This window comes from Lissotriton vulgaris, chromosome 5 (assembly GCF_964263255.1).
Source record: "Lissotriton vulgaris chromosome 5, aLisVul1.2, whole genome shotgun sequence".
Classification (NCBI taxonomy): Eukaryota; Metazoa; Chordata; class Amphibia; order Caudata; family Salamandridae; genus Lissotriton; species Lissotriton vulgaris.
In genome coordinates this window covers 1,987,712,009-1,987,737,957 of record NC_141693.1, presented here as the reverse complement: position 1 = coordinate 1,987,737,957, position 25,949 = coordinate 1,987,712,009, and the positions used below count along the sequence as shown (strand labels likewise).

The 25,949-nt window shown below is 44.9% G+C and overlaps 1 protein-coding gene across 2 annotated transcripts in view; it reads left to right on the top strand.

The window, feature by feature from the left end:
- Positions 1 to 25,949, top strand: part of STKLD1 (serine/threonine kinase like domain containing 1) — a 376,807-nt gene that overhangs the window by 73,577 nt on the left and 277,281 nt on the right. For both annotated transcript variants that reach the window (XM_086924725.1, XM_086924724.1), the window contains exons 8-10: positions 8,861 to 8,973; positions 11,746 to 11,906; positions 12,923 to 13,053. In XM_086924725.1, coding sequence (XP_086780851.1) covers positions 8,861 to 8,973; positions 11,746 to 11,906; positions 12,923 to 13,053 — 405 coding nt within the window. The remainder of the gene's footprint in view (positions 1 to 8,860; positions 8,974 to 11,745; positions 11,907 to 12,922; positions 13,054 to 25,949) is intronic.

Sequence of the window (25,949 nt, the reverse complement as noted above, 5' to 3'; positions counted from 1 at the left end):
CAGGAGGTTTATTTAGTCGCATGGGTGATTGGATCTTTTTCAATAAGGACACATGGAAAATTGGATGCACACCTATCTTGGCTGGTAGTTTCAATCCCACAATAACTGGTCCTAACACCTTGTCTACAGTATACAGACCCACAAATCTCTGTTGGAACTTCCTGTTACCCTTCAAATGTAGATTCTTAGTGGACAACCACACCTGATCTCCTTCCTGGTACTGTGGGGACTTTTGTCTATGTGTATCTGCAAATCTTTTGTAGGAGGATTTAGCTTTTTCCAGATTTTGCTCTACTGATTTATGCAAAGAACTCAGATCTGTGAGGGCTCTCTTTGCTGCTGGAACACCTAACTCTTCCTGTGTGACTAAGAAGTTTGGATGCCGGCCAAAGTTTAAATAAAACGGAGAGTAACCAGTAGATGCACTCTTCGCATATTTGCAAGCAAACTCAGCCATCCACAATTTTTCCGACCACTCCCCACCTTGATCTAACAAAAACAGCCTCAGGTACTGTTCTAATTCCTGATTTATCCTTTCTGTCTGCCCGTCTGATTCAGGGTGGTAGCTAGTGGACAATCTACTCTCAATCCCCAACCCTTTTAGAAAAGCCCACCAGAAGTGAGAAATGAATTGGGTCCACGATCTGAAACCACAATCTTGGGGACACCATGAATTTTTACAATATTCTCACTGAAAACTCGAGCCAAATCTACCGCGGTTGGAGTGCCTGACATTTGGATGAAATGACTCATTTTGGTGAAGTTATCTACGATCACCAATATTGTATCAAATCCTTTACTTAACGGCAGATCTACTATGAGATCCAAGGAAATAGTATGCCATGGATAAGTTGGAGTGGGCAGAGACTGCAATAAACCCTGTGGAGGCTGTCTACTAGGTTTACTTCGAGCACAAGACTCACAAGACTGAACATATCTCTTGATCTGATCGGACATCCCAGTCCACCAAAAATAACGCTGCACCAACTCCTGGGTCTTAGCAATTCCTTTGTGACCAGCCAGCGGATGATCATGGCAGCTCCGTAATGCCTTTTCCTGAAGACTGATTGTAGGAAGATATAAAGCTTCTTTAAAATAGGGTAGCTGATGCCGACACTGTCTTTCTTCTCCTTGTTGGACTCACTGCTGAATTTCCTCTGTAGTTAAACTCTTACAAACCTCTTCCTGGAAATTATCTAAAGAAAGTGCACACACTATCTTTGCTTCAGGAATGATTGGTTTAGCTTCTACAGTATGTTCGGATTCTTCAGTATGCAATCGGGACAGTGCGTCTGCTTTCCCATTCTTAGGACCTGGTCGATAGATAATCACGAAATCAAAATCCGCAAAATAAAGAGACCAACGCAGCTGTCGTGGTGTCAAGGTTTTGGCGGTTTTTAGGAACTGTAAGTTTTTGTGATCTGAAAAGACTGTAAGAGTATGCCGAGCTCCTAGCAAGTAATGTCTCCAATCCTTGAAGGCATCTTTCACTGCTAATAACTCTTTCTCAGTGATGGTGTAGTTAACTTCAGCAGAATTCAATTTCCTTGAACGATAAGCCACCGGATGAAGTTGTCCAGTTGCTGGGTGGCGCTGCGAAAGAACTCCCCCAATAGCCTGATCCGAAGCATCAGCTTCCACGTAAAAAGGTTCAGCAGGATCTGCATGCAAGAGAATGGGGGCTGATACAAATTTTTTCTTCAGGTCCAAAAAAGCTGTATTAGTCTCGGTAGTCCATTCCAATTTTACTCCTTTCTTCAGCAGACCAGTGATGGGAGTGATCAACTGAGAAAATCCCTGAATAAATCGTCGGTAAAAATTGGCAAAGCCCAGAAATCTTTGAATTTCTTTAACATTCTTGGGTGCCGGCCAGTCCTCCACTGCTTCACCTTTCCAGGATCCATAGTAACTCCCCGAGGAGAGATAACAAATCCCAAAAACTCCACCTGGGAAGCATGAAATACACACTTTTCCAGTTTTACAAAGAGATGATTAGCTTGCAATCGCTCCAAGACCATCCGCACATGCCGAGTGTGTTCCTGAGTGTTTTGAGAGTAAATTAAAATATCATCCAAATAGATGATCGCAATCTTATCAATCAAATCACTCATGATGTCATTGATGAAATGTTGGAACACCGTAGGAGCATTACAAAGACCGAATGGCATGACACAGTATTCAAAAAGACCGAACTTGGTTCGAAAAGCGGTCTTCCATTCATGCCCTTCCTTCATGCGGACCAAGTGATAAGCTCCACGCAAATCAAGTTTGGTGAAAATGTGAGCTTCTTTTATTGGATCCAGCAAGACAGAAATCAACGGTAACGGGTATCTATATTTAATGGTGATCTGATTTAGTGCTCGATAATCTATACAAGTTCTCAAACTTCCTTCTTGCTTCTTCGGAATAAAGAACAGCGGCGAAGACACTGGAGACTGGGAAGGTCTAATAAAGCCGTTTGCAAGCTATCGATCCAGGTATTCCTTTAGATGCTCGTTTTCGGCTTCCGTAAGGGCATAAATCCGGCTACAAGGGAGAACTGCTCCGGGTTCCAAATCAATAGTGCAATCATAAGCACGGTGTGGTGGCAACAAATCTGCTTTCTGCTCACTGAATACTGTCTCTAAATCTCGATACTCTGGAGGAATTTCTTCAGTAGTTACCGCTCCAATGGATTGACCTCCAAATGACAACAGCATAGATTGTGTGGGTTCTTTCACCAGGGTCTTAGGACCATAACAGTGAGATAAGCAATATTTCGAATGCAGACTGACGGTTCGATTTTCCCAGTCTATGGTCGGATTATGAAGGGCTAACCAAGGCAATCCAAGAATCAGTTGGAATTGTGGAGCGTCGAATAAATTAAATTGTAACACCTCAGGATGACTATCCACTTGAGTTATTTCCAATTCCTCCGTGTGACTAGTAATGGGACCGGAAGTCAGATTGGTACCATCTACAGCACGTACGGGCTCTGGACGGTCTTTCTCAATTGCTCTAATTCCCATCTGTCTAGCATATCGTATATCACAAAAATTTCCAGTGGCACCAGAGTCCAGCATGATGGCCACTCCTAATATTTGATGTTCACGAAATTGCATAGTCACATAAAGAATCACGAGAGGTGTCATAGTTTGGAGAGTATTCAAAATTAGGTGAGGTTCAGGAGTCGTCTTGTCTTCCTTCACCACCAGAGCGACTCCGCCTACTGATGGTTCACCTCGTTTCCCTTAAACGGAGTCTTAGGCCGCTTGATGCACTCCTTGACAAAATGGCCTGAAGCACCACAATATAAGCACAATTTCTTTAACCTCCTTTGTTCCTTTTCTTCTTTGCTCAATGGACCACGAACTGAGCCTATCTGCATTGGCTCCGATTCTGAGTTTCCTCCTGATCCTTTCTCAATCTTTGCTCTGTCAAAACGAGGGAAATTCATCTTCCAATCTCTCTTCTTTTCACCCTTACGTTCAGAATTGCGAAAATCCAATTCTAGCACCAAATCCACTAAAGCTGATAATTCTGTGGGTCTATTGGGAATTTGAGCCAACGTATCCTTGATTTCGTCCCTTAAGCCACAATAGAATAGGGCTGCTCTCTTTTCCTCCGGCCAGCTGGTCTCCAAGATCAATTTGTTAAACTGCGTAAGGTAAGTAATTAGATCTTTAGACCCCTGACGCAGCTCCAACAATTCGTTATCGGTGGCCTGAGAAATCCTTCTCCGATCAAAAATTCTGAGAAACTCAGCCTTACATTTGGTAAAGTCACAAAGCAAAGGATCATCCTCACTAACCAAGGGCATAGCCCAATTGGCAGCATCCCCACTCAAATATGATAAAATAAACGCTGAAGTGGAGGGAGCACTGGGTCAAAAAATATTGGGCCTTTTGAGGATCCCCGGAAAACCTTTCTGGGGCAGCCAAAGGAATCAAAGGTGATACGGAATGGATTACCTGAGCAACGGACTTAGGGTCAGTAGTTACTCCACTAGGACCAGGGACTGCGGATCTCTGTACTGGATTCCCCATAGCTAACCCATCCACCTTTTGTGCTAATAGTCTTGTCTCCTGACGGGAGGCCACTAACTCTAATTTTAAACTCTAATTTTCCTCCCGAACCGCTCCCAAGTCCCTTTGAATTCCTACTAATATCGCGCCTGATTCCTTCAAATCCATTCCTTCAGCCATACTGCCCAGGCGAAGAAAAATACGTGGGCACTTCAATCTGTCACGATGCTCTGGTGCTCCAACTCTTCGCGGGGGCAGTAGTGACGAATGTCCCAATCACCCCTCCACCGGTACCCTCGCTTCAAGAGCAAGACTACCAGCAGAAGGGAAAGGGAATTGGACAGAGAAGAGAATACCTTAACTCCGACTACACCTGTATCTTCGAGAGACTGCTATTACTTCCTGCCGTCTACTCTGGAGGTGCCTAATACACAGAAGAGGGAGAGAAAGAGAATATACCACAAACCTTTCTTCACTTCGCAGTCTTTTCTTAAAGGTAAACCAAAACTTGTCCTACCAGTTCTAGCCAAGGTATTTTCCCCTCTTCTATAGAAACAGCTGTAAAAAATTCCCCAGGGAAAAGGCACAGTGATGATGGGTGCCATTCAGTGTGCACACAGTCCCCTTGTTTGAATTTAAGGGCTCATATATTGCATGGGGGACAGTAAGTCAGGTGCTTAGTCTAGTAAGGGTCCATCATCTTTGTAGTTTCTGATTTTCCCCTCTTCTATTATGTTGATAAATATCTGGCTGAGCTTCTTGCTGTGAAGAAATACACAAACATTAGACTCTCTACCTCGAAGAAGCCCTTCTACTCTCTCTCTCTCTCTCTCTCTCTCTCTGACTGAACTAATACCTGTGAAGCCTTCTGCCAGACATGGTCTTGGGGGTTCTGTTAGTAGGTTGCAATTCTTTAAAGAGTTCAAGGAATTGTTCCTTCAAGCCTTTTTCGAAGCGCGCAAAAAGGAAATAGGAAGGAAGAAAGGGGAGGGAAAAAAGAGGAGAAGCGCAAGGGGAATGTCCAAGGACAATCCGTATGGAAGTTGAAATTAAGGTTCTTGTACACTAAGGCTTTAGTTATTATGAGCGTTAACACCTTACTTGTCGAATTCTGCAACCTCTTCTCCTGAATAGAAGGTTCTACTCCTTGTAGTCGAGTCTTATAGGATTCAGGAATTTCTCTGGAACCTGCTATGACGTGCTCGCTGGTCAACCTCTTGCCCCTTCAGAATGTAGGGCAGTCAGAACACAGAACCACTGAGAATTCTGTCAAAAACGCTGTTGCCTCTCTGGACTGTGAGAGCGCACTGCGGGAAATTTACTGTTCACAAATAGTCTCTGTGATACTCTGCTTCTATCTCTAAACTCTCTACCATTCCTCACTCCGACTTCTCCCGTCATGAATATCTGACGCTGAGCGGCGGCAAGGAACAGCTACTCGAACGGAATCTTTGTTGAAGTGCGCAGGTGGAAGCGCGCGACTTCCCGATACCCACTAGAGGGCGCACCACCCAGTTGCTCTTAACGGGACATTGCGCGGCCATCTTAGGGAGGTGAACTATTTACAATCTTAAGCAGCTTTCTGTTTAATATTCCCGATTCCCCCTAGAATTTCTAAGCTTCCCAGAGGAGCAAGGGAACCAAACATTGGCCTGTGTAAAACGGGACATAGCAGGGAAACTAACTAGTTGTCTTGAGGAAACTACAGTGGCTACCCGGTGAATCCTGACAACAAGAGTAACATTCACACCAAAAGTTCTAAGTCACTGTTGGCATCGCATTTCAATACCTTCAACCATACTCCCAGTCAACTCAGATTCCTTATCTTGGAACAACCACCCATTCTCCTTGGAAGAGGCAACATACAGCATCTCTTACGGCAAGAGGTATTTTGGATCAACGTCCTGAATACTATTCACCCGAAGGGACTGAATGATCGTTTTGATCTGAACTGTTTCTTGTAAAACATGACATGATGAGGCCATAGTACGATCGTGTATAACATTTTGAAAATAGATCCTATGATTTTCTCAGTAATTTTCACAGTGTTTTCAACTGAAACTATGAAAATATCCATTACATGCAAGTATGTGAATTATATCATGCTTGATTCAACTTATATTTATATTTCCACATAACCAGTACACCTTTGACATGTATTAAGGTTGTTTAGTCCTAGACTACTTCTTTGGATGATTTTTCTTATTTTCTAGAGGCATTATTGCACCCTCGCACACACCTCAATTATTATAATTTTTTTAGTAGTCTCCATTTTTGTTTTCACCGCAAGACACTATTAAGGTTTCGGATCCCTTTTCCGATTTATCTTTTTTAATACACACATCTAACGTGGGAATCTTTTTTCCCTCGTTCGCATTACCTAGTCGTATTTCTTTTATGTTTACATGCCTCATGACGCGCCTTGAAACGCGCCGAATATAGTGTGCACACTTCCGTGTTTTCTACGGAAGAGATGGAAAGCCGGTCAGGATCCATCATGAAACTTTATCGGTAAGACGCATGGTCTGGCATGACTTTTCATAGAGAAGCTTCGCTGTTCCTACGGGATTACCATGACTAATACACTGGTTTATCTTTTTTAGATCTTCAAACTAACAAACCATGGACCGTTAAGATCCGTCAAGTTCCTAAGGTACCGATATTCTTACCCGCGTTTAAGTGAATGAAGTTATAGTCCTCTATTAAAGTGTTTTCACCCATGTTTTCTGAAATTTTTTCAGGACCTCGTCGACCATGGCATTCCGTACATCTGATATTTAGAATCAATGATATCATGTTATATATCGAATTGATAAGGTCAAGGTATGATACTATAATCCATCATACAACTGACACACTATAAGAAGCGCACTTCCGGATTTAGTTTTAACGCCCCATTCAGTACCCTGCATGACGCACACTTCCAAACACAGGCATGAATATGGACTTGTTTGAATGATTCACCCTCTGGGTCTTTTTTCCATGTTGCTTTACTTTTTATATTTACACACGAATATTTATGAATTTATTTATTCTGTTGAATATTCACATGGTACATTTTTGCTTGAGTCGGGGATATAAGGCTGAACTGCCCAAAAGCTTGAAATTCTGTATAACCTTATTGAGTTTGAACAAAGACTGTATGTACTTTTGAGTTGACCGTTGTATATTCCTTTTCGACAGTACATGAAGCCCCCAATGAAGGGCTAGTTGCCCGAAATGCATTGGGCTATGAAGACTGATGTCTAAACTGATTTATTGATGTGAAAATAACATCAAGGAACTTTGAAATAATTCAAGGAACATTTCTAATAAAACTTTATTGATATGAACAAGTAGCAAAATATTGAACTACATTTCTTTTTGAGTGCATTTGGGACGTTACTCAGGTTTGGAATAACGTAACAGGATTTATTTAACGAGTCACATAGAGGTTGGTGGATGTGGCAGGGTCTGCCCAAAAATGTCAGAAGCCCCATCCGATAACCTCATGGTACCTCTGCCCCATTTAGTGTTCGGGGGAACTGCTTTATTTCTGACGATGGAGCCTGACCTAAATCGGCCATTGGAGATGACCAATGTGAGGCGCACCCACCACTGGACCGCGAGTAGTTCAGCTTCAAATGGTCTGTCCTGTTAAGGATGGGCCTGCTTGTTTTGCTGCTGCTCTGTTTTGCCTGAAGGTGCTCTTACGACCCTTGAAAGGGTTGATACATAACAGCTTGCACATGCCCTTGCTTGCCCTTTCAGGTGTGTTGAAATAGAAAGAGCTTGGAGCAGATATCTTTGTATTGATACAAATATGTGACAAATGCAGGCAGTGGAAACAAATGCAGACAGTGGAAGTCCCCACATTAAACATTTAGGTGATATTCCTGTGCCCTCCTTTATGCAAGAGACGATCAACAGGCTCAGGGGTACAAAGAGCACTTGTGATACTGGCTCCACCTCATCCTGTATCATGCATTGATGGGGTATAAGGGTGTGAAGTCTTCAACATTCCTCTTAGAGGGGGTGTAAGTATGTTGGGCAGGAGCCAGCATGTGGGCAACGCCTTCTGGTCCCTGCTGACTGCATTTTAAGATGCACCAACTCAAGTGCCCTGACCATCAGGGAAAGACTCTTTGTCTGCTGTCGAATCCTCTTTACCGCAGGTCAGGGGCTGCCTCACCCAAATGGAGGCATGGCTGCCATGACCATTAGCAGGGGTGAGCTGCTGTCCTTGGTTTGGGGAGAGGAACAATATTTATACATATTGAGGAATTGTGATGGCAATATGTGCACTAGCTTGTGCATTAAAAAGCATACAGTTTAAATGCTTGTGTGTATGTGTGTGGACCTTGGGGCGTTAGTGAAGCACAGCTTATCTATACATTGGCATGATTAAGGATATTCCTTTGCACACTTGAGCATTGCAGAGGCAATGTGTGTGCTGACAATAAACTCATTTCACCAATGCACCAGTATGCACATCTTCTTTTAACCAGACATGGAAATCTGAAATGGAAGGACTAAAACCTAAATATATATTCATGGTTTATTATCCAGCCCAAACGGAGAAATGGAGGCATGATGTATGCACACATTGCCTTCATTTCTCTGTTTTGTATGCTTGAGAATATGTCTTGTGAAAAGGAGATTTTTAGGGTCAGGTCAGCATTGAATAACAAGGGCACATAGGGATATTATCATTGCCCTCTACAACATAAAACTCCATTTGTTTTGCATTCGATTTATCACACATACCTCACTACATCTTGCACATGGTTAGGATGTTGCTCACAGGGATACAGTCTAAAAGTCCTAGAATTCTGTCACTGTCTTTGCAGTAATTATTTCAAATTTGATTCCTACAGAGTGCAAATCATGGATGTCCCCAGAGGCGTTGAGGTTTTCGTTCAGCGGGAAGTCTGACATCTGGTCCCTGGGTTGCATCCTGTTGGAGATGATCTCCTGTCCTGTGCTAAATGTATGTAAGAAGAATTTCTCATCTATTATGGGTAGTTCTGCTTGCTGCAAGCAGCCATCAGTGGTGCTTGACCCCAACACTAAAGGCCAATTCACAGGGTGTGGGACCGAACATCATTGTCTTTGTTTTAATCCCCTTTTCTAAATTTTATTATTAAAATTGAGACAGATGTTCCTATCATTAAGTACAGTTCCCATGGGAAGACAATAATGCATATACTCCTTCCCAACCATATAATTCTGTAGAAGTGGGACTACTATCAAAGTAAAGTTTGTTAGCATAGTCCAAAAGCCATGTATGGGTAAATGGGTTTCGGAAAGACGGGGATGGGAGTTCATGGTAAGAAAATAGCATAGGCTTCTTAGACTTGTGAAACATGTACAGTATGTCCTAATTTAGCACCTTTCTCTTGTGGACCATAAGAGCTCCACATTCAGACAACATGGTGCTTTCATCCTTACGGTCTCTGACCATGGATCTCTCAAGCCACTCCTCAAACCTGCTTTACAACTCCAGGTAGTGTGAGCACCTTCTGACTCGTCCCATTCCCCTCATATTCTGAATCTTGGAGGAATCCTCCTCCTGCATTGACCTTTTTGCTCTTTGCGGTATAGTCCTGTATTACCTTAACCTAGATCTCTGTTTTACCACCATCTTTATTTACTCTTAAGTAGTCTTGTTGTTGCTTATTTCCAGTGTAATCAGGAAGAGTAGGCGAGCCCCAAACAGAAATTAATGTCCCTTGGACAAACCAGACACTGCCCTTTGGCACAGCATTATACCTCAAATATTTTATGCAGCGTGTTGAATTCGAAAGGGAAATCCCTGTAACATGGCTACTCCTCTTTTCCTTCAAAGGCTTACTGGTTTAGACTTCTTTGAGTATATTTAATGTTGTTCTTCTAAATTACTGGTCCATCTGTCTACCCTCTTCCCACTACCCCAATGCTGACCATGCTTCCTAGGGCAAGTCGCCCTACGTCTGTCTGACCTTCTCTCTTTTTACAGTATAGTCTTCTTTCCACTGCTTGCCTCTTCCCCAGGACCCAGGTCTGAATACCAAAGGGTGTGATGTGCTCCAAGTGTCCTTTTTGCTTTCTTTTCTTTTGCTGCCCTTCCAGAACCAGCTGTCTAAGGCTGTGCCACCTTTGCATCAGGGTTAAAGTGTTCTGTCATGCCGGGGAGTAAAATTTATGACCAAGGTAACAAAACTGCTACAGGAAACTGAACAGACAAAGGCACCTACCGCCGAGTGCAAACAGTGGCCAGGGAAAGAAGAACGTGGTGGTAGAAACGCCATTTAGCGAAAATCTCGCCCCGGATACACACACTGTGTTTTAACGAAAGAAACATGTCCAGAGAGGTCCTTTTTGGGTCAGAACATTTTGACATTTTATCGTTAAAAATACATGTCATTTTATTTTTATCTTAATCTCTCTCTTCTTCTTTTCTGTTTTTATCCATTCGAAAATTGTAAAGATTTTTATTAATCAAACAATAAAATATTGATGATGATGCAACTATATAAATCTGTGGAGGGGGTTTAATTGTTATTATCCACCCAGTTAGGCCTCAATTCAATTTTACACAATCCTCCAAAGTTGCAATTTTGGTGCAAGTACAGGCCCTCAGTCACTATAGATAAGCTGTAAGAGCCTTTGCTTACCTTGCATCACACCTACTACAAAACCTCAGGACCCCAACACACCAAAAGGGGACATAGGGCCTCATTTAGATTGTGGCGGATGGTCTCAATGGAGAGGGATATCCCATCCTCCGAAATATAAATGCCATTATATCATATAGGATTTATATTTCAGTCGACAGGATACCCGTCACTGTTGTGATGGAGTAACCCATCTGCCAAGATCTAAATCAAGCCCTTAGATTTTCATTTAGCTGGATTCTAGATGCACAAAAATATGGTGCCGTAACCAAAGCATGCCAAGATACTGACGAGGAAAGTTCTCAAAGTCAGAGAGCTCAGAGGGGATTAGAGATAATGGGCAGTAAGATCCTCCTCGTGCCAAGGAGCTAGCACAGCTACCCTTTACTCAACTAAGCCTGCTTGTAGTACATGGAGAATTTTGGGAGCTTGCACTATTTTCAATAAGCTTAGCCAAAGTCCAGGGGATCCCATTACAATAGTACAGAAATAACCCTGAACCAGAGCAGGTGAGTGGGCACAGTCACTCATGGGGTATATGTGAGTTTAAGGCGTGCATGGAAAAAATAAACTAAAAATAGTGGTGAGGGGATTAAAAATGTCTTTAGTGTATCAGGAAATGATTTATTAAGTGATCACTTAGGACATGTTATTAAAATTAATTGTAGGAAAGTAGTCCACAAGTTAATTGTGTGGTTATCATTTCCTGATACACTAAAGACATTTAATTTTAATCCCCTCACCACTATTTTTAGTTTATTTTTTCACTGCACGCCTTAAACTCACATATCCTGCTCCGCAGTAGATCTGGCGTCGAAGCACACTGAAGAGGCATTCGGCCTCTTCAGTGGGGCCCAATGATGAAGCAAGTCATCACCAGGTGGTGAGTGAGGGCCTTCCTAAAAAACGTCCTAAATGTAGGCGTCTTTTTCAATTTTTTCGTTGCTCCTTCATGTGTTTTCCTTGAAACCATATGACACTTCTTTTTTTGCTTATTGAACATAACCGGGGAATAAGAGTGTCTCAAAGTACTCCCTACCTCTCTCCTTTTGTTGATATAGGCCCTAAGTGTGCCAGTGTTTTACTCTGTTATATTTTGCATGCAGGAGACAGAGATGGCCGCACTGCTCAGTGAACTGAGGCACGATCCCAGTGTTCTCCAAAAAGCGCTGAAGACCATGGAGGACTCTGGCCAGTATGGCGCTGGACTGTCCCAAGTATTGCTGAAGATGCTGCAAGTCAATCCTGAAGAACGAGCCACTGCCAGGCAAGTTAAACCTGTCTCTTTATCTCACCCTGGTGTGGGCGCTGCTAGGCAAGTGGTGTCTGACGTCTCCTCTCAACCAGAAATAGCCAGGTGCTTGTCCTCCTTCACTCATTCAAGTGGCGATGGCCATTGCTGGGCAAGTGCTGTCTTTCCTCTCCTCTCAACTGGGGTGATGTCAGAAGTAAGTGAACTCAGACTTTTGAGGGTCACTCAGGGATGGGATGGTCACCGCAAATCAAAATCTAATGATTCCTGTCTTTCACATACCCAGGATGGACACAGTCAGGCAAACAATGTCTATTTTCTTAATCATATTGCTAGGAAAGTAATGTGTGTCTGCTGCCTCTCAGCCTGGAATGGTCAATTGTCTTCTTGGAGTCAGCAGGATTATAAACTGGAATTTACTAAACATATGTTGAAAGATTCCAAAATTGTACTAGAAGGTTCTACATTTTAATGAATTGTTTTACTGGAATTTACTGGCCAGGAATGAAATGTTGTGAATATACCCTGCAATGTTCAAAAGTCATTATATTAGAATCTCAAATGAAATGATAGGCTGTAAATGTGTACTGGAAGGGTATAATCCTAAAGAGGAAGTTTCTACATTTAAACTATATGGTTCTAAATAAAATCATGTATCACACCGTATTCCAGCCGTTTCCATGTGCTGTTCTGATAATTGTATACTTCTGTGTAACTGAGTATGCATGTACATGAGTGCTTTAAATGTGGTATAGGAATTGTTAGCCCTTGCAGAGTCTGGAAGGGTGTTCCACAGGATTTGATTTTAAAGAGGCAGCCACTGACTGCCAGTTAGATGACCAGTGTCTGAATACTCCTTCATCTCATTCAGCATCACCCTCCCCACTGCTAATCCCACAAGCAACACCACTGACAAACAACTCCTGTCCAACACCTTCAAACTCACATTATAGGAAACCTACAGACCATTCCCCAAGCACTTTATTGAAATAGATCCTAGCTGCCTCATTGCTCTTCTCTTATGTGTGCAGGGAGCTGGCTGATCTACCATACGTTAAGGATTGCCTGGCCCTGTGTGGGTCACCTCTATCTGGACAGAAGAAAGAATTGCCTCCGGAAGCCGAAGAGGAACTTCTTGAAGGTGGAATCGAAACCATTCTTGGTAGGCAGAATATTCATCTTACTACGGCCATCATGTGTTTATTTATTTATTTATTTACGTCATTTATAAAGCGCCTGAGTCACCCCAGATGGGGTATCTCCACGCTGAGGACAGCTGAAGGAACGGGCAACCAAATTAAAAGAGTAGTGTTTTGAGCTTTTTTCTGAATCCTAAGTAGTTGGGAGTTAGACGGATCTCAGGTGGTAGCTGATTCCATAGTTTAGGGGCAAGATATGAGAAGGACTTTCCACCCAATCTGGCATATTTTATGTGCGGGACCTTGAGCAGACCCTTTCCTTCGGAGCGGAGAGAGCGGGGAGGGATATATTTCACCAACTTATCTGCGAGATACGTCGGCCCCATCTGGTTTCTGCCTTTGAAGACGATACAGCAGATTTTGAATTGTATTCTTTTCCGAACTGGCAACCAGTGGAGTTTTCGCAGCAGAGGGAGAGAAGGGGTACGGTAGGTTGCTCCGGTTGCCAGGCGGGCCACAGTATTCTGTATCACCTGCAGGCCTTGCAGAGCTGACTCCTTAGCGGCAATCAGCAAGGCATTGCTAAAGTCCAAACGACTGAGTACCAGGGCATGGACCAGGGTTTTGCATGTGGATACCTGTAGGAAATGAAAACTTTCCGAAGGAGGCTAAGAGCAAAGAAGCCAGCTTTTTTTATTGCCTCTATATTTTCGTCCATATTGAGGTCCATTAACACCCCTAAGTTTTTGACAACTGTCTTTGCTGTGGAGAAGGACCCAGGTCATCAGGCTACCAACTGGGGGACCAGCTGGTGATGGCGTCCTTGAAGAGTATGACTTCTGTCTTCCCTGCGTTGAGCTGTAAGAAGTTACTGCTCATCCAGGAAGTTATAACTCTCATCCCTTCTTGAAACACCTTTATGATATCCGGTGTGTCTTTCTTATACGAGAGGATAAGTTGTGTATCATCTGCGTATGAGATTGGGATAAACCAATCTTCCTGAGAAGGGGCAATGTACACATTGAATAAAGAAGGACTGAGACATGACCCCTGTGGTACCCCTTTGGTGACTTGAGTGATCTTGGAAGAAAAAGGTCCCAGTTTAACTGTTTGCATCCTGTTTCTGAGAAAGTCCTGAAGCCAGGCCAATGCTGAGTTCTGGATGCCTATAGAGCTCAGTCTATCTAGCAAGATGTGATGGGAAATGGTATTAAAAGCGGCAGACAGGTCAAGCAGTATAAGAATAACTGCTTGACCGTCGTCCGCCAGCATGCGAATATTGTCCGTTACATTGACCAGAGCTAATTCGGTGCTGTGCAAAGGGCGAAAGCCTGACTGAGACTGATAAAGGCAGTGGGAAGCTTCTATATAGGTAGAAAGGTGGGCATTAATGTGTTTTTCCAGTAATTTGCTTAGTGAAGGGAGCAAGGAGATCGGGCGGTAGTTGGATTCCTCATTGGGGGAGTTTGAGATTTTTCCTAATTGGCATAATCTGCGCATCCTTCAATCCTGTGTGATGGAGCTATTAAAGATGGTGCAAATAGGCTCCGCTAATTCTGCAGCAAGTTTTTTTTACATCTTAGTCGGTAGTAAATCCTTGGGAGAGCCTGATTTGGCAGATTGTAGTAACAATGTTGTGTCCTCGATGGTAAGCAAAGGGAAGTCGTTAAGAGTATGCTGACCATGTCCAACTAGGGAGGCATGTCCAACTAGGGAGGCATAGTTAGTGTTGGTGGGAGAAGCTAATATCTTATTGTAAATATTCTCTATTTTTTGCGTGAAGTGATTAGCTATTTTGTCACACAGTGATTGCGTTACTTCCTCGTCCAAATTACAGGCATTAGGATGGATGAGGGAATTCCAAATATTGAATAGTGTCTTAGGTGTATTGCCTGCTTCTTCCAACTGGCTGGCTATGTGTTTTTTTCGTGCGGATCTTAGATTTTTATGATAGGTGTTTAAGGCCACCTTATACTGTTACTTACTTAACTGGTTTTTGTTTCTGCGCCGTTGGCGTTCTAGTCTTTATGCATTTGCTTTTCTCTAAGCGCAGACTAGCTGTGTACCAGGGTGTTTGTGTGCGTGTAGGGACCACACAAGATTTTGTCTCTGGTATTAGAGTGTTTAACGTGCTCTTGACAGGTGGTTGTCGACTGTGTCTGAGTTGGCTAGGCTTCCAGGAATATATGTGTTAAAGGATCTCGTGGTATGGTAGGAATGGGGTGGCTTAAATCTGGCAGTTTATGTAGCAATCTGGTAATCTAATTCATCCAGGACACGCTTTCTCTCTTACTGATTGGCTTACTAAAGAACTGATACCGAAGTGGCTCTGAAAGGGATGGAGCCTGGTGTTTCTGTGTGAGTCATGTTAGTACCAAATAACCCATGAGGTTGGTGAGGAAAGAAATGTCCACCAAGATGCTCTGTAGAAAAGATCGAATATCCACACTTCGCCCCCTCCATGGCTCTTTCTATACTATGGGCTTTATCTCTGAATCAAGGTAAAGTAGTGACATAACCTGACATAACCTTCATTTACACTTGTGTAACCAGACTTTGTATATTTATTTCACATTTTAGGACGCTTTCGTGAATTTGAGGAACTATAATCTCTAGTAATAAAAAGGTTGACAATCAAAATTAGATCTGTTTACTTGTAAGAAGATGGATCTAAGCAGAGTTAGCTATGTAGGTTAGAGCACTACCTAGACCACTAACTTTCTAAAAGCATTTTCAATTCACTGGGTTCTGCTGCACTCAGACATCAATTCAGAGTCCTTTAACACCTGCCTCTGTAGAGCCTGGTTTTGGAAATGTAGTGCTGCGTTAAAGATGTAAGATAACATGAAGTAAAGCAACACATTTCTGAAGCTGGGGAAATGAACTCTTTTTCTTTGTGTAAAATGTATATAATCTACAACAGAAATATTGACTTGTTCCCATCAGAGATCATTGCAGAATTTTCTCTTTTGGGTCTTATGTTTTTTTTCCTTGATGTACATTTTTGTCTTCGGATATCAGTCTATGGGCTCTCATTTTATTGGGGAAAAACAATGCTTTGGCGCCATCATGCAGTTAGTTTTGAAATGATTAATGCATGGTTTTTATGCAACGGAAGGAAACCTTTCTATTTCATGTAAGCTGTCTTTAAGCTGTGTATGCCTCCCTCCCAGAGGAGATTGCACAGGAAATAAGATGCAGTGTTTAAAATGTAATTATATTTCTCCTGCATTAGATCTTTCATAGGGTAACAGACCTTTGAATTATTGCCAGTAGTCAGGATGAAAATCTTTGATATTGTCCGCCTAGTGGCATTAAAGATGTGCAAATAATACTGTAGTCCTTCCAACTCATTCTAGTGACCCTTGTGTCATGCCAATGAGATGGATAGGGCTACACTCTATTCCCAGTGGTCATCTTACCACTTTCATCCTCACTTCATGTGTTGGGCAGAGCTCAGTGAGCTGTGCATTTGTTATATTCTTAAGACATTTCTTATCATTTCGACAGGATCCATCTACAGCGTTACACCGTTTATAGATAGAAGGGATGTGGGTGGTTCTTTGTGGGCTCTTTTTTCTCAGATAGTCCCAGAGAAGCTCTCTGCTCAGGACCTGCTCCATTTTGATGAAGCTAAAGAGAATTACTGCATAGATTGTCCCTAGTGTGGAGTTGTGCTTTGCAGTCTAACCTTCCTCTTTCTGAGTACATCAAAAGTCACAAAGCTTTTTAGACTTACCTGTAAAACCATTGGTCTGTTTTCTAATGGCCTGCACGAAGACTAAGGTCCAAGCTCCATCTAAATAACATTGCATACAATGAGATCAAATAATTCAATTAAAACCCTGAAGGAGAGAATATTTGAGTAGGGCATCTTTCTAAATTACGGTACTTTCCTTTCCTCTCCACTAGAAAGGAGTCCACCATGAGTGGAGCTGAAGCCTCGTATCAATCAATACCTTTTAAAGAAAAAGCATTCAAGACGATGCATGAGGCAGGCCTGGCTGAGAGGTGTTGGCCTGGCCTCACCCCAATAACTAAGAGCTAGAGCTTCAATGACCTTGTCAGCTCCATTACCATCAACTGCTTTTTTTTATCAGTGCCAAGGAACCAAAACCAGCTACTATAGCCACATCCTCTTCATGGACTGCCATTGTTGACATTGTGCCCAGAGGTTCAATGGCAGCTCCCTCATCCAAGGCCACTGCAATCAGCGAGAAAATGTAATCTTCACAGTCTGTATTTTGACAACCCCTAACTCTTCCAAGCCCAATCTGTAGATGGCAGCACTGTGATCGATTTGTGTTTTTAATGATAAAGAGCGCTTGCTCTTTTTCACAGAGATGCCTATGTTGTATTACTTCTCTCTGATCTACTAAAATAATGTCTGAATAAGGAAGTACAGTCAGATATCGAGGGTGAGCCCAGTACAGAAATGGCCATTTGTCATGTGAGCTTTGTGGACTATGGCGAGAACGGGTGATTTAACTACTATCATGATACTTATGTCCTAGAATAGGCCATAAGGGAAGGAAGGGAAGGTGGTTTGAAGTGGACAAAGATGAAGATAAATACATGGTGAAAGAGAAGTTGAATGTGTATATCATTTCCAACAAAAAAAATCCATGTTTGACCCGCAGATGGAGTCAAAGGCTAGGCTAGGCTCCTTGTATGATTTTAGAGAGAAGCACTCAATATGGTAAAGCTCATCTTCTTTTTAAACCAACAATGGGTGGAGGGCCTTTTCACATCTAAGTTCAGCCCTGGTCAAAGACAGGTGGATGGATAAAGTACACTCTTGCTAAAATGTTCCACATTGGTGGGCATACTAAACTCTATGGTCTCAGCACCAACCCAAAAATGCTGCAAAAGCGCACTATTTCTACGCTCAATGATACCAGAGAAAAAGGAAGACATCTAAAAGCAATCTCCAAGATAAAAGCCACCACTGAAGCTACAGTTGTGAAAGCCTATAAAGCTATTGCTGTGCCATCTGGCTAGAAGAGTTCAATATGGAATGATCTAGCAGCGTTACTGAACAGGCAATGCTGAGGAAGCAATGCCCCTTGTCGTTTTTTCCCCATCAATTTGCCAAGATGTCAGCCTTTTGGCTTTTCCTCCGATTACTCACAATCCACTTCTAACCTTACTTAGCCAAGTGAAGTTGGGATCTCCACTACTTGGCCCAGCCCCCTCTGCATCTTAGCTCAAGGCCCAATGATTATTTCTCAAGTTCTGTTAGAATTAAGGAACTTGTCACTTTCCTCAGGCAAAGTCCCTCAAAAATGGAAACATGCAGTGGTCAACCCCTTGCTGAAAAAAACAAATCTTGACCCCTCATGTCTGGGAAACTATAAATCCATCTCCCTGTTGCCGGTGTATCCAAACTTCCGGAGCAACATGTTAGCCACCATCTCTCCATCTTCCTAGAATCTAATAATCTTCGCCACTACACCTACAAATTTTCTTAAAATGTTCATTTGATGATTTGTTCCTTTGGCAGCACCACTGAGAGGCTTCTGCATGTTGAGCTTCTAGTCAAGAGTTAGATCCAAAGAGCTTGCAGGGTCAATGACTTGTGGAATGCAGTTGAGAGCTGTTTGATGTTTCAACCATTCTTTGATGACAGGTGACTGGTTGGGTAGGGCAAAAATGAGTCATTCGTTTTTTTGTGTGTTTAGTTTGAGGTGATTGGCTGCAAGCCAATATTGAGTTTTCTGTAGAGTTGTGTTAAGGGAACTGATGTCTTCTGGGGTGGAGACTTTTAGGTATAATTGTGTATCGTCAGGATACATGCGGTAGTGGATGTTAGATAACCTCAGAATTTCCCTCAGAGGCTACATGGACAAGTTTTAAAAGAGTTGGCGAAAGTGAGGATCCCTGTGGGACCCCTAATATGACCGGAGTCGTTTGTGATAGCAAGTGATTAACCTTGACTCTTTGTGTCCTGTTTTGAAGATAGGAGAAGAACCAGTTAAGGACTGATCCTGTTAGTGCCATATGGTGTTCCAGAAGGTCTAGTAGGTTGTCATGCTTGACCATATTGAATGCTGATGATTGGTCGATGAGGATTAGAAGGCAAGAGTAATTCTGATCTGACATTTGTAGTGCTCATCCACTATGTGTGTCAGAGCTGATGTAGTGTTGTGCCCTGCCTAGAATTCAGATTGAAATTGGTCTAACAGTTGGAATTGCTCAATGTGGTTACAAATCTGGATGCGAACACATTTTTCGTAGAGCTTTGTCAGAGAAGGAATATTGGAGATAGGTCGGAAGTTGTTTAAGTCAGCTTGGTCTGCTTTTGTTTTTTTTAGGATTAGGAAAACCTGACTGTACTTTAGGTTGTCAGGGTTAGTGCCTAGAAGGTGTAAGGCATTAACAATCTTTTTTGAAAATATTTTTATTAGATTTTCCAGTATATAACCAAGGAACAAGCATGTCATCGTTACTCAGCACATCCCATCCCGGAACCTCCCCACCTCCCTCCAGCACCCTGGAACCCCTAACACAGATATCCATCCCAGTCAATACAATCACTGCATCTATTCGGCATCCAAGGAGGATAGAGTAACAGCTAACAACCCAGGCCCCTCTCCTCTCCCGAGCCCCACCTCTTCATTCAATTTAAAGTCTTCCATCCAGACCATGATATCGGCCCCACTTCCCCCGTACCCTTCCAAACTTTTTGGGGCACCCTCTTGCGTTATACGTAACTCTCTCAGCGGCCATATACAGGTCCATGCCCCTTCGCCATTCCTCCAGCTGCGGGCGCTCTGGGGCTCCCCACTTCCTGGCCACGTCCCTCTTAGCCACCACCAAGGCCAGCACTAGGAAGATCAGCTGTGGGCGATTTACATCGACCTTATTCGTTATGCCTAGGAGGACCAATTTAGGGTCGGACTGGAGAACTATCTCCAGCACCTCTCCCAGTTCTCGGAGCACCTCTCCCCAGAAAACCTGTATGTTCGGGCAAGACGAAATAGTATGGAAGAAATCTCCCCTCTCAAAACCACACCGTAGGCAGCAGGGGTCTGACGCCCTCCCTATTCTATGCAATCTCGCTCTGTCAAAGTATGTTCTGTGAAGCACTTTGTATTGAATGAGCCTAAGGCGAGATTTAATTGCCACATCTCGTGGATGCATTAAGACCGTTCCCCAGTCCACCTCATCCATTGTCCCTTCGTCTCGCTCCCAGACTTCCCTAAGCTTCCCCAACCCATTTGGCAAATTATTCATCAGGGTCCTGTAGGGCAGGGAGACTGCCCTGTGTGTGATCTGCTCTTGCAGAAGGCGACCCTCCAGCGGAGCATATTCCGGGAGTGTCCCCGTCAGTGCCCTCTCAGCCCTCCAAGCGTGTCTCAGCTGTGTGTATCGAAAAGACTGCGTGTGACTAAGTCAGTATTCCTTCCGTAGTGCAGCAAACGACTGCAATACCCCCCTCTTCATCACGTCTCCCAGCGTCGAGATACCTATTGCATCCCAGGCCAGGAAACCCTTCAACTTATTCAATTCCTTCAGCCAGGCACATTTCCAAAGTGGAGTTTGTCGTGTCGGCTTACCGTCCCACCCTACGGCCCTTTTCACCCTTGTCCAAACCCCCAGAGTTACTCTCGTTGCCGGGAGCAGCCTATCCCTCCCCTTGCCTCTGTATAGAAAGTGTATGCAAGTGTGTTTGTCCATCGTGTATCGTTCTAAAGCATATGTGGGATGAAGGGCCGGGCATGTATCCACTCATTTATGGGTGTCAGGTGTTCAGCCCAGTAATGCGCTTCTATGTTAGGCAGCGAGATACCCCCATCATATTGATGCCTCTGCAGGGTAGTCAGCGCAACCCGGGGTTGCCTCCCCAGCCATAGGAATGCACGCAGTTCCGCGTGTATGTCCTGGACGACCTGTCTCCGGAGGGGGAAGTATTCATTCTGGAGGGCGTACAAAAATCTCGGGAGCTAGATCATCTTGAACATGGCTGCTCAGCCTAACAATGTCGGCGGGAGTAGTCTCCACAGTGCCATGTCTTCCGTGAAATTGGTCAATATTCTCCTAATATTCCTGTCGTAGGAGAGGGAACTGTCTTTCGTCACAAAGATCCCTAAGTACATAAAACCCTCTCTAGTCATCTGGAGTCGCTCCGGGAGAGTGGGCCAGCCTTCTCCCTCCCTGGGGTCATAAAGAACAGATTTGTGCCAGTTAATCTGGTATCCTGTCCGGGCCCCATATCTGGCCAGTTCCTCAAACAATGCCGGGATCGTGGTGTCTGGGTGCGTAACGTACAGAAGGACATCGTCCGCATAGAGGGATATTTCCTCGCCTGCGGTATCCGCTCGGCTCATTCGAAATCCTGTAATCTCCGCATTTTGAGGGATTGCACACGCCATTACCTCTATAGTTAGCGCAAACAATAACGGTGATAGGGGACACCCCTGCCTGGTGCCCCGCCTTACAGGGAAGCCCGTTGAGAGTACTCCGTTGACCCTAACCCTTGCCCTGGGATCTGTATAGAGCAAGCTTACCCACTTCCCGAACTTAGGCCCAAAGCCAAACCTGAGTAATACCCCCTCCAAAAAGGGCCAGTGGACTGCGTCAAACGCCTTTTCCGCGTCGAGGGACTAAAAGAGGTGAGGGTCTTCCCTGTTGCAGACGCCAGTAACCAGTTGTGCGTCCGCCTAATGTTGTACCTAGTCGACCTGTCTGGGAGGAAGCCCGTCTGGTCCAGGTGTACCAATCGTGCAATAACTCCCCTTAGGCGAAGAGCCAGAATCGTTGCGAGAAGCTTCACCTCCACCTTCAATAGCGAAATAGGTCGATAGGACGCATAGTCCTCCGGCGGTTTACCCTCCTCATATATGGGGACGGCATCCTCAAATAGCCCTAAAAAATGATGGGCCAAGAGATCTGCTGTTTTTTTTTTTTTTTTATTCTTTTTTATTAAAGAAATAGAACAAAACACGGTCAGCAAGATACATCTCCTCGGGTCTGTTACAGCACCAGCAATACGTTGACAGTACAGCATTTTACATCTACAGAAAAAGGAGAAAGTGTGCTACTCCATGTCCTCTGAGCCAGTCTGCGGGGCATATGGGGGCTCGCAGATGTTCCCCTTACACTCATTCCAACATGTCCATATTTCTCTCCACTTTCGAGGGCACCCTCGTGCCACATACACAGTCCTTTCCTGCAGCATACACCAGTCCATGTCGGACTGCCAGTCAAGTAATTTTGGCGGCTTGGGGGCCCCCCAGAGTCTAGCGATATTCCTTTTTGCCACCATCTGCCCAAGTGTTACCCACATTCTGCCCTTTGAAGAAAGATCCGTGGGCTCTCACACGTTCAGGAGGCATCTTTTAGCCTCCGGGCGAATTTCCACCTCCCACACTTCTTGCATACTGTTCACCAACCGCCTCCAATACCTTTGTACCTTCGGACACCCCCACAATATATGGAAGAAGGTACCTGCACCCCCACATCCTCTCCTGCATAGGCCGTCCCCATCTCTCCTCATCTTTTGAGACCTGGTACATGAGATGTATACCCTGTGTAGGATTTTTAGTTGGACTAATCTCAGTCGAGCCGAGATAGCTACCTCCTTTGGGGATGCGAGAGCATACGTCCATTCCTCCTTGTCAATCTCCAACCCGTCAGCTACCCATTTCTTCTTTAGGGGGAGGAGCTGGTCAGGGGGGTTATTGATCAGTTTTTTGTATGTGAGGGAGATGGCATGTTCTATCATGTGGCCGTCTAGTAATCTGTCCTCAAGTGGGGAAACCTGTGGGAGCGTAGTGCCTGGTGGGATGTTTACCTGCAGGGAATGCCGCACCTGCATGTATCTGAAGAGTTCTGTTCGTGCAAGTTCATACGTCTCCTGTAAGTGAGCGAAGGTATGGATCCCCTTGTGGCCCCAGATGTCCTTGATTTGTGAAATTCCAATTAGGTCTCAGTTTCGGAACCCCTTAGTGTGCCCCAGGTTGCCCAGTTTTTCGGAAGCCCATAGAGGTGTGGCCATTGTAAGGACACCCGACCATCCGAGTTTCTTCTGTGTGAGGTGCCAAATCTGTACGGAGTGACGTGTCGACCTTGTGAGTCGGTGTGCGCCCGGTTTGGAGTAAAGTGCAATCTCGTAATTCCCTCCCGGAAGCAACCATTTGTCCATCCCGTATCCAGGATCGTTGGCATCTCTATACATTCCTTGATTAATATCCGAGAGGTGCGCTGCCAGTAATATTTACGGATATCAGGGAGGGCTATCCCACCGTCATACCATCCCAATGTAAGTTTTCTCAATGCTATTCTAGGTGCTCCAGCCCAGAGAAGGTCTCTCTGCACCGTCTCGATGGCCACAAAGTATTTGTTAGGGACCAGATCAGGGTAGTGTTGCAGGGCATAGAGAAATCGCGGCAGCGCCATCATTTTAAAGAGGGCTGCCCAGCCCAAAAGCGACAATGGGAGTTTCTGCCAGGACTTCGCATCATTCTGGAGCCGCCTCAGAGGACGCAACAGGTTTCTCTCATACCGTAGCGTCTCGTCTGTGGTAACAAAGACCCCGAGGTAAACAAATCCTTCCTCAGCCACTGTTATGGGACATGTGGCGGGGAGTTTCGGAGGATGTCCAAGGAGGACATACAGATGAGATTTGCTCCAGTTGATGCGGAAACCAGAGTTACGTCCGAAACTCGCAAAGATATCCAGTGCTGCCAGCACTGATCTCCGCGGTTTAGTGAGGTAAAGAAGGATATCGTCGGCGTAGAGGGAGATTTTGTCTTCCCACCCTTCCGCCCAGGCTATCCCTCTAAGGTAGACATCCTGTCTTATCCAGGCCGCGAGTGGCTCCAGGGAGAGCGCGAATAGGAGGGGAGATAGAGGGCAGCCCTGTCTGGTTCCTCTCCCCAGGGCAAAAACCTCTGAGACTTTGTTGTTTACCAGTACCTGCGCCAAAGGTTGCGTATAGAGTAAACGGACCCAGGCTATAAAATTAGGACCGAAGCCCAATTTACGGAGGACCGCAATCATGTAGGGCCACTCCAAGGTGTCAAAAGCCATGGTGGCGTCAAGCTAGACCACCACCGCGTCTTCCGTTAATCTGTGGCGATGCCCCAACACCCCATTAAGCCGTCTGATGTTGAGTGCGGTATTGCGATAGGGCATGAACCCGGATTGGTACGGATGAATCAGGGTAGATAGGATCGATTGAAGTCTGTTTGCAAGTGTTTTTGCTAAAATTTTGGGCTCTGCATTGAACAGTGAGATTGGTCTATATGATGTACAAAGTTCTTTTGATTTCCCTTCTTTAGGTATAACTACTACAGTAGCTAAGCGCTGGTCTCGCGGCAGCAGTCCTGTCTCCCTGCATTTCACGAACATGTGCTTAAGGTGTGGACATCGGGTTTCAGCTTGTAGAGCTCTATAGGGAGGCCATTTGGTCCTAAGGCTTTGCCCGGACGGAGTTCTACAATGGCACGCTGAAGTTCGGCGTCAGTAAGTGGGCTCTCGGTCCTCTTCCGCCAGGCATGGCATTCGGATGTCCCTAAGGAGGTCTACCGAATCCTCCTCCGGACGGTCTGATTCCCGGCTATAGACCTGCTTGAAATGTCTGGCAAATTCCTCTACTATCTCCCGGGGTTCAGTGAGGTCTGTGCCCGATGTCGTGTGGATTTCAGGCACCACCCTCCCGGCCTGCTGCTTTTTGTCGAGCCATGCTATAAGCTTTCCGGCTTTATCGCCTTGGTCATATAGCCTACCCATTCTATGTCTCGTCACCGCTAGGGCCTCCTGAGTGACCAACTCTTTGTATTCCGCCATTTTGAGCTGCAACCTGTGTCGCACCTCCGTGGTCCTGCTATCATTCGCTTCCCTTTCCAGTACGTTTAGCTCCACCTCGACTAAGGTGATCTGCTTTTTCTTCTCGTTTCTCACACCAGTGATGGCCGACAGCGCCTCCCCTCTGAGCACGGTTTTAAATGCCTCCCACAGGGTGGCAGGGGAGTCAACCGACCCCTCATTATGTTCAAAGTACTGGGTAATGACTCAGTGAGCTTCTTCCTAAGGTCTTCGTTTTTTAAATGCCAGGCATTTATTGGCATGACGCAGCCCTCACGGCGTGTCCCGAATGTCGTGTGTGTAAAGACCGGTGCATGGTCCGATATGCCCCGGGTGAGGTGTGTGGCTTCCTGTACTGTCGTGTCGGGTCGTAGTAGAGTAAGGATGTAATCTAGGCGGGAGAAGGAATGGTGCGGTCCAGAAAAGAAAGTGAAGTGGCTATGGGTGGGGTGAAGCAGGCGCCACACGCCCGTGAGACCGAAGGCATTAAGGAAGCCCGCCAACCATTTCTGCCCCAGGGGTATATCTCTGGGAGGTCACCTGTCCAGGGTTCCCGACACCACTGCGTTAAAATCTCCCCCGATAACTAAGTGTCCGTCTGGGAGGGAAAGAAGCATTTTGCCCAGGTCTGCGTAGGCCTGAGTTTGAAGGCCAGGCGGGACATATACTGAAAGGAGGTTCAGCGTGTATCCCTCCCATCTTCCGGACACTGCTGCAAACCGGCCCTGCGGGTCTAACTCTGTATGTTCAATGTGGAGGGGCAAGGAGCGGCGCAGCGGGATCCCCACACCCCTCGAGCCAGATGTAAAGCCTGAGTGTGCTGCAAGTGTGTAACCCCACAGGTCGAGGGCCTGACATGCGTTCCCCATAAGGTGCATTTCTTGCAGCAGGACTGCGTCCAGCTGGTATCTTTTGATGTATTGCAGGACTATGGTACGTTTGAGTCTGTCACCCAGCCCATTGACATTCCAGCTCAGCACTTTAAGGCTTTTCTCCCATCTTCTAGCCATAACCATTGCTGTGTGAGATTTCTTGTCCCCGTATACTGACACCTTCACAGACACTTTGCATGCGTGCTATGCTTGACCGTTCAACTTTCCCAACTCCC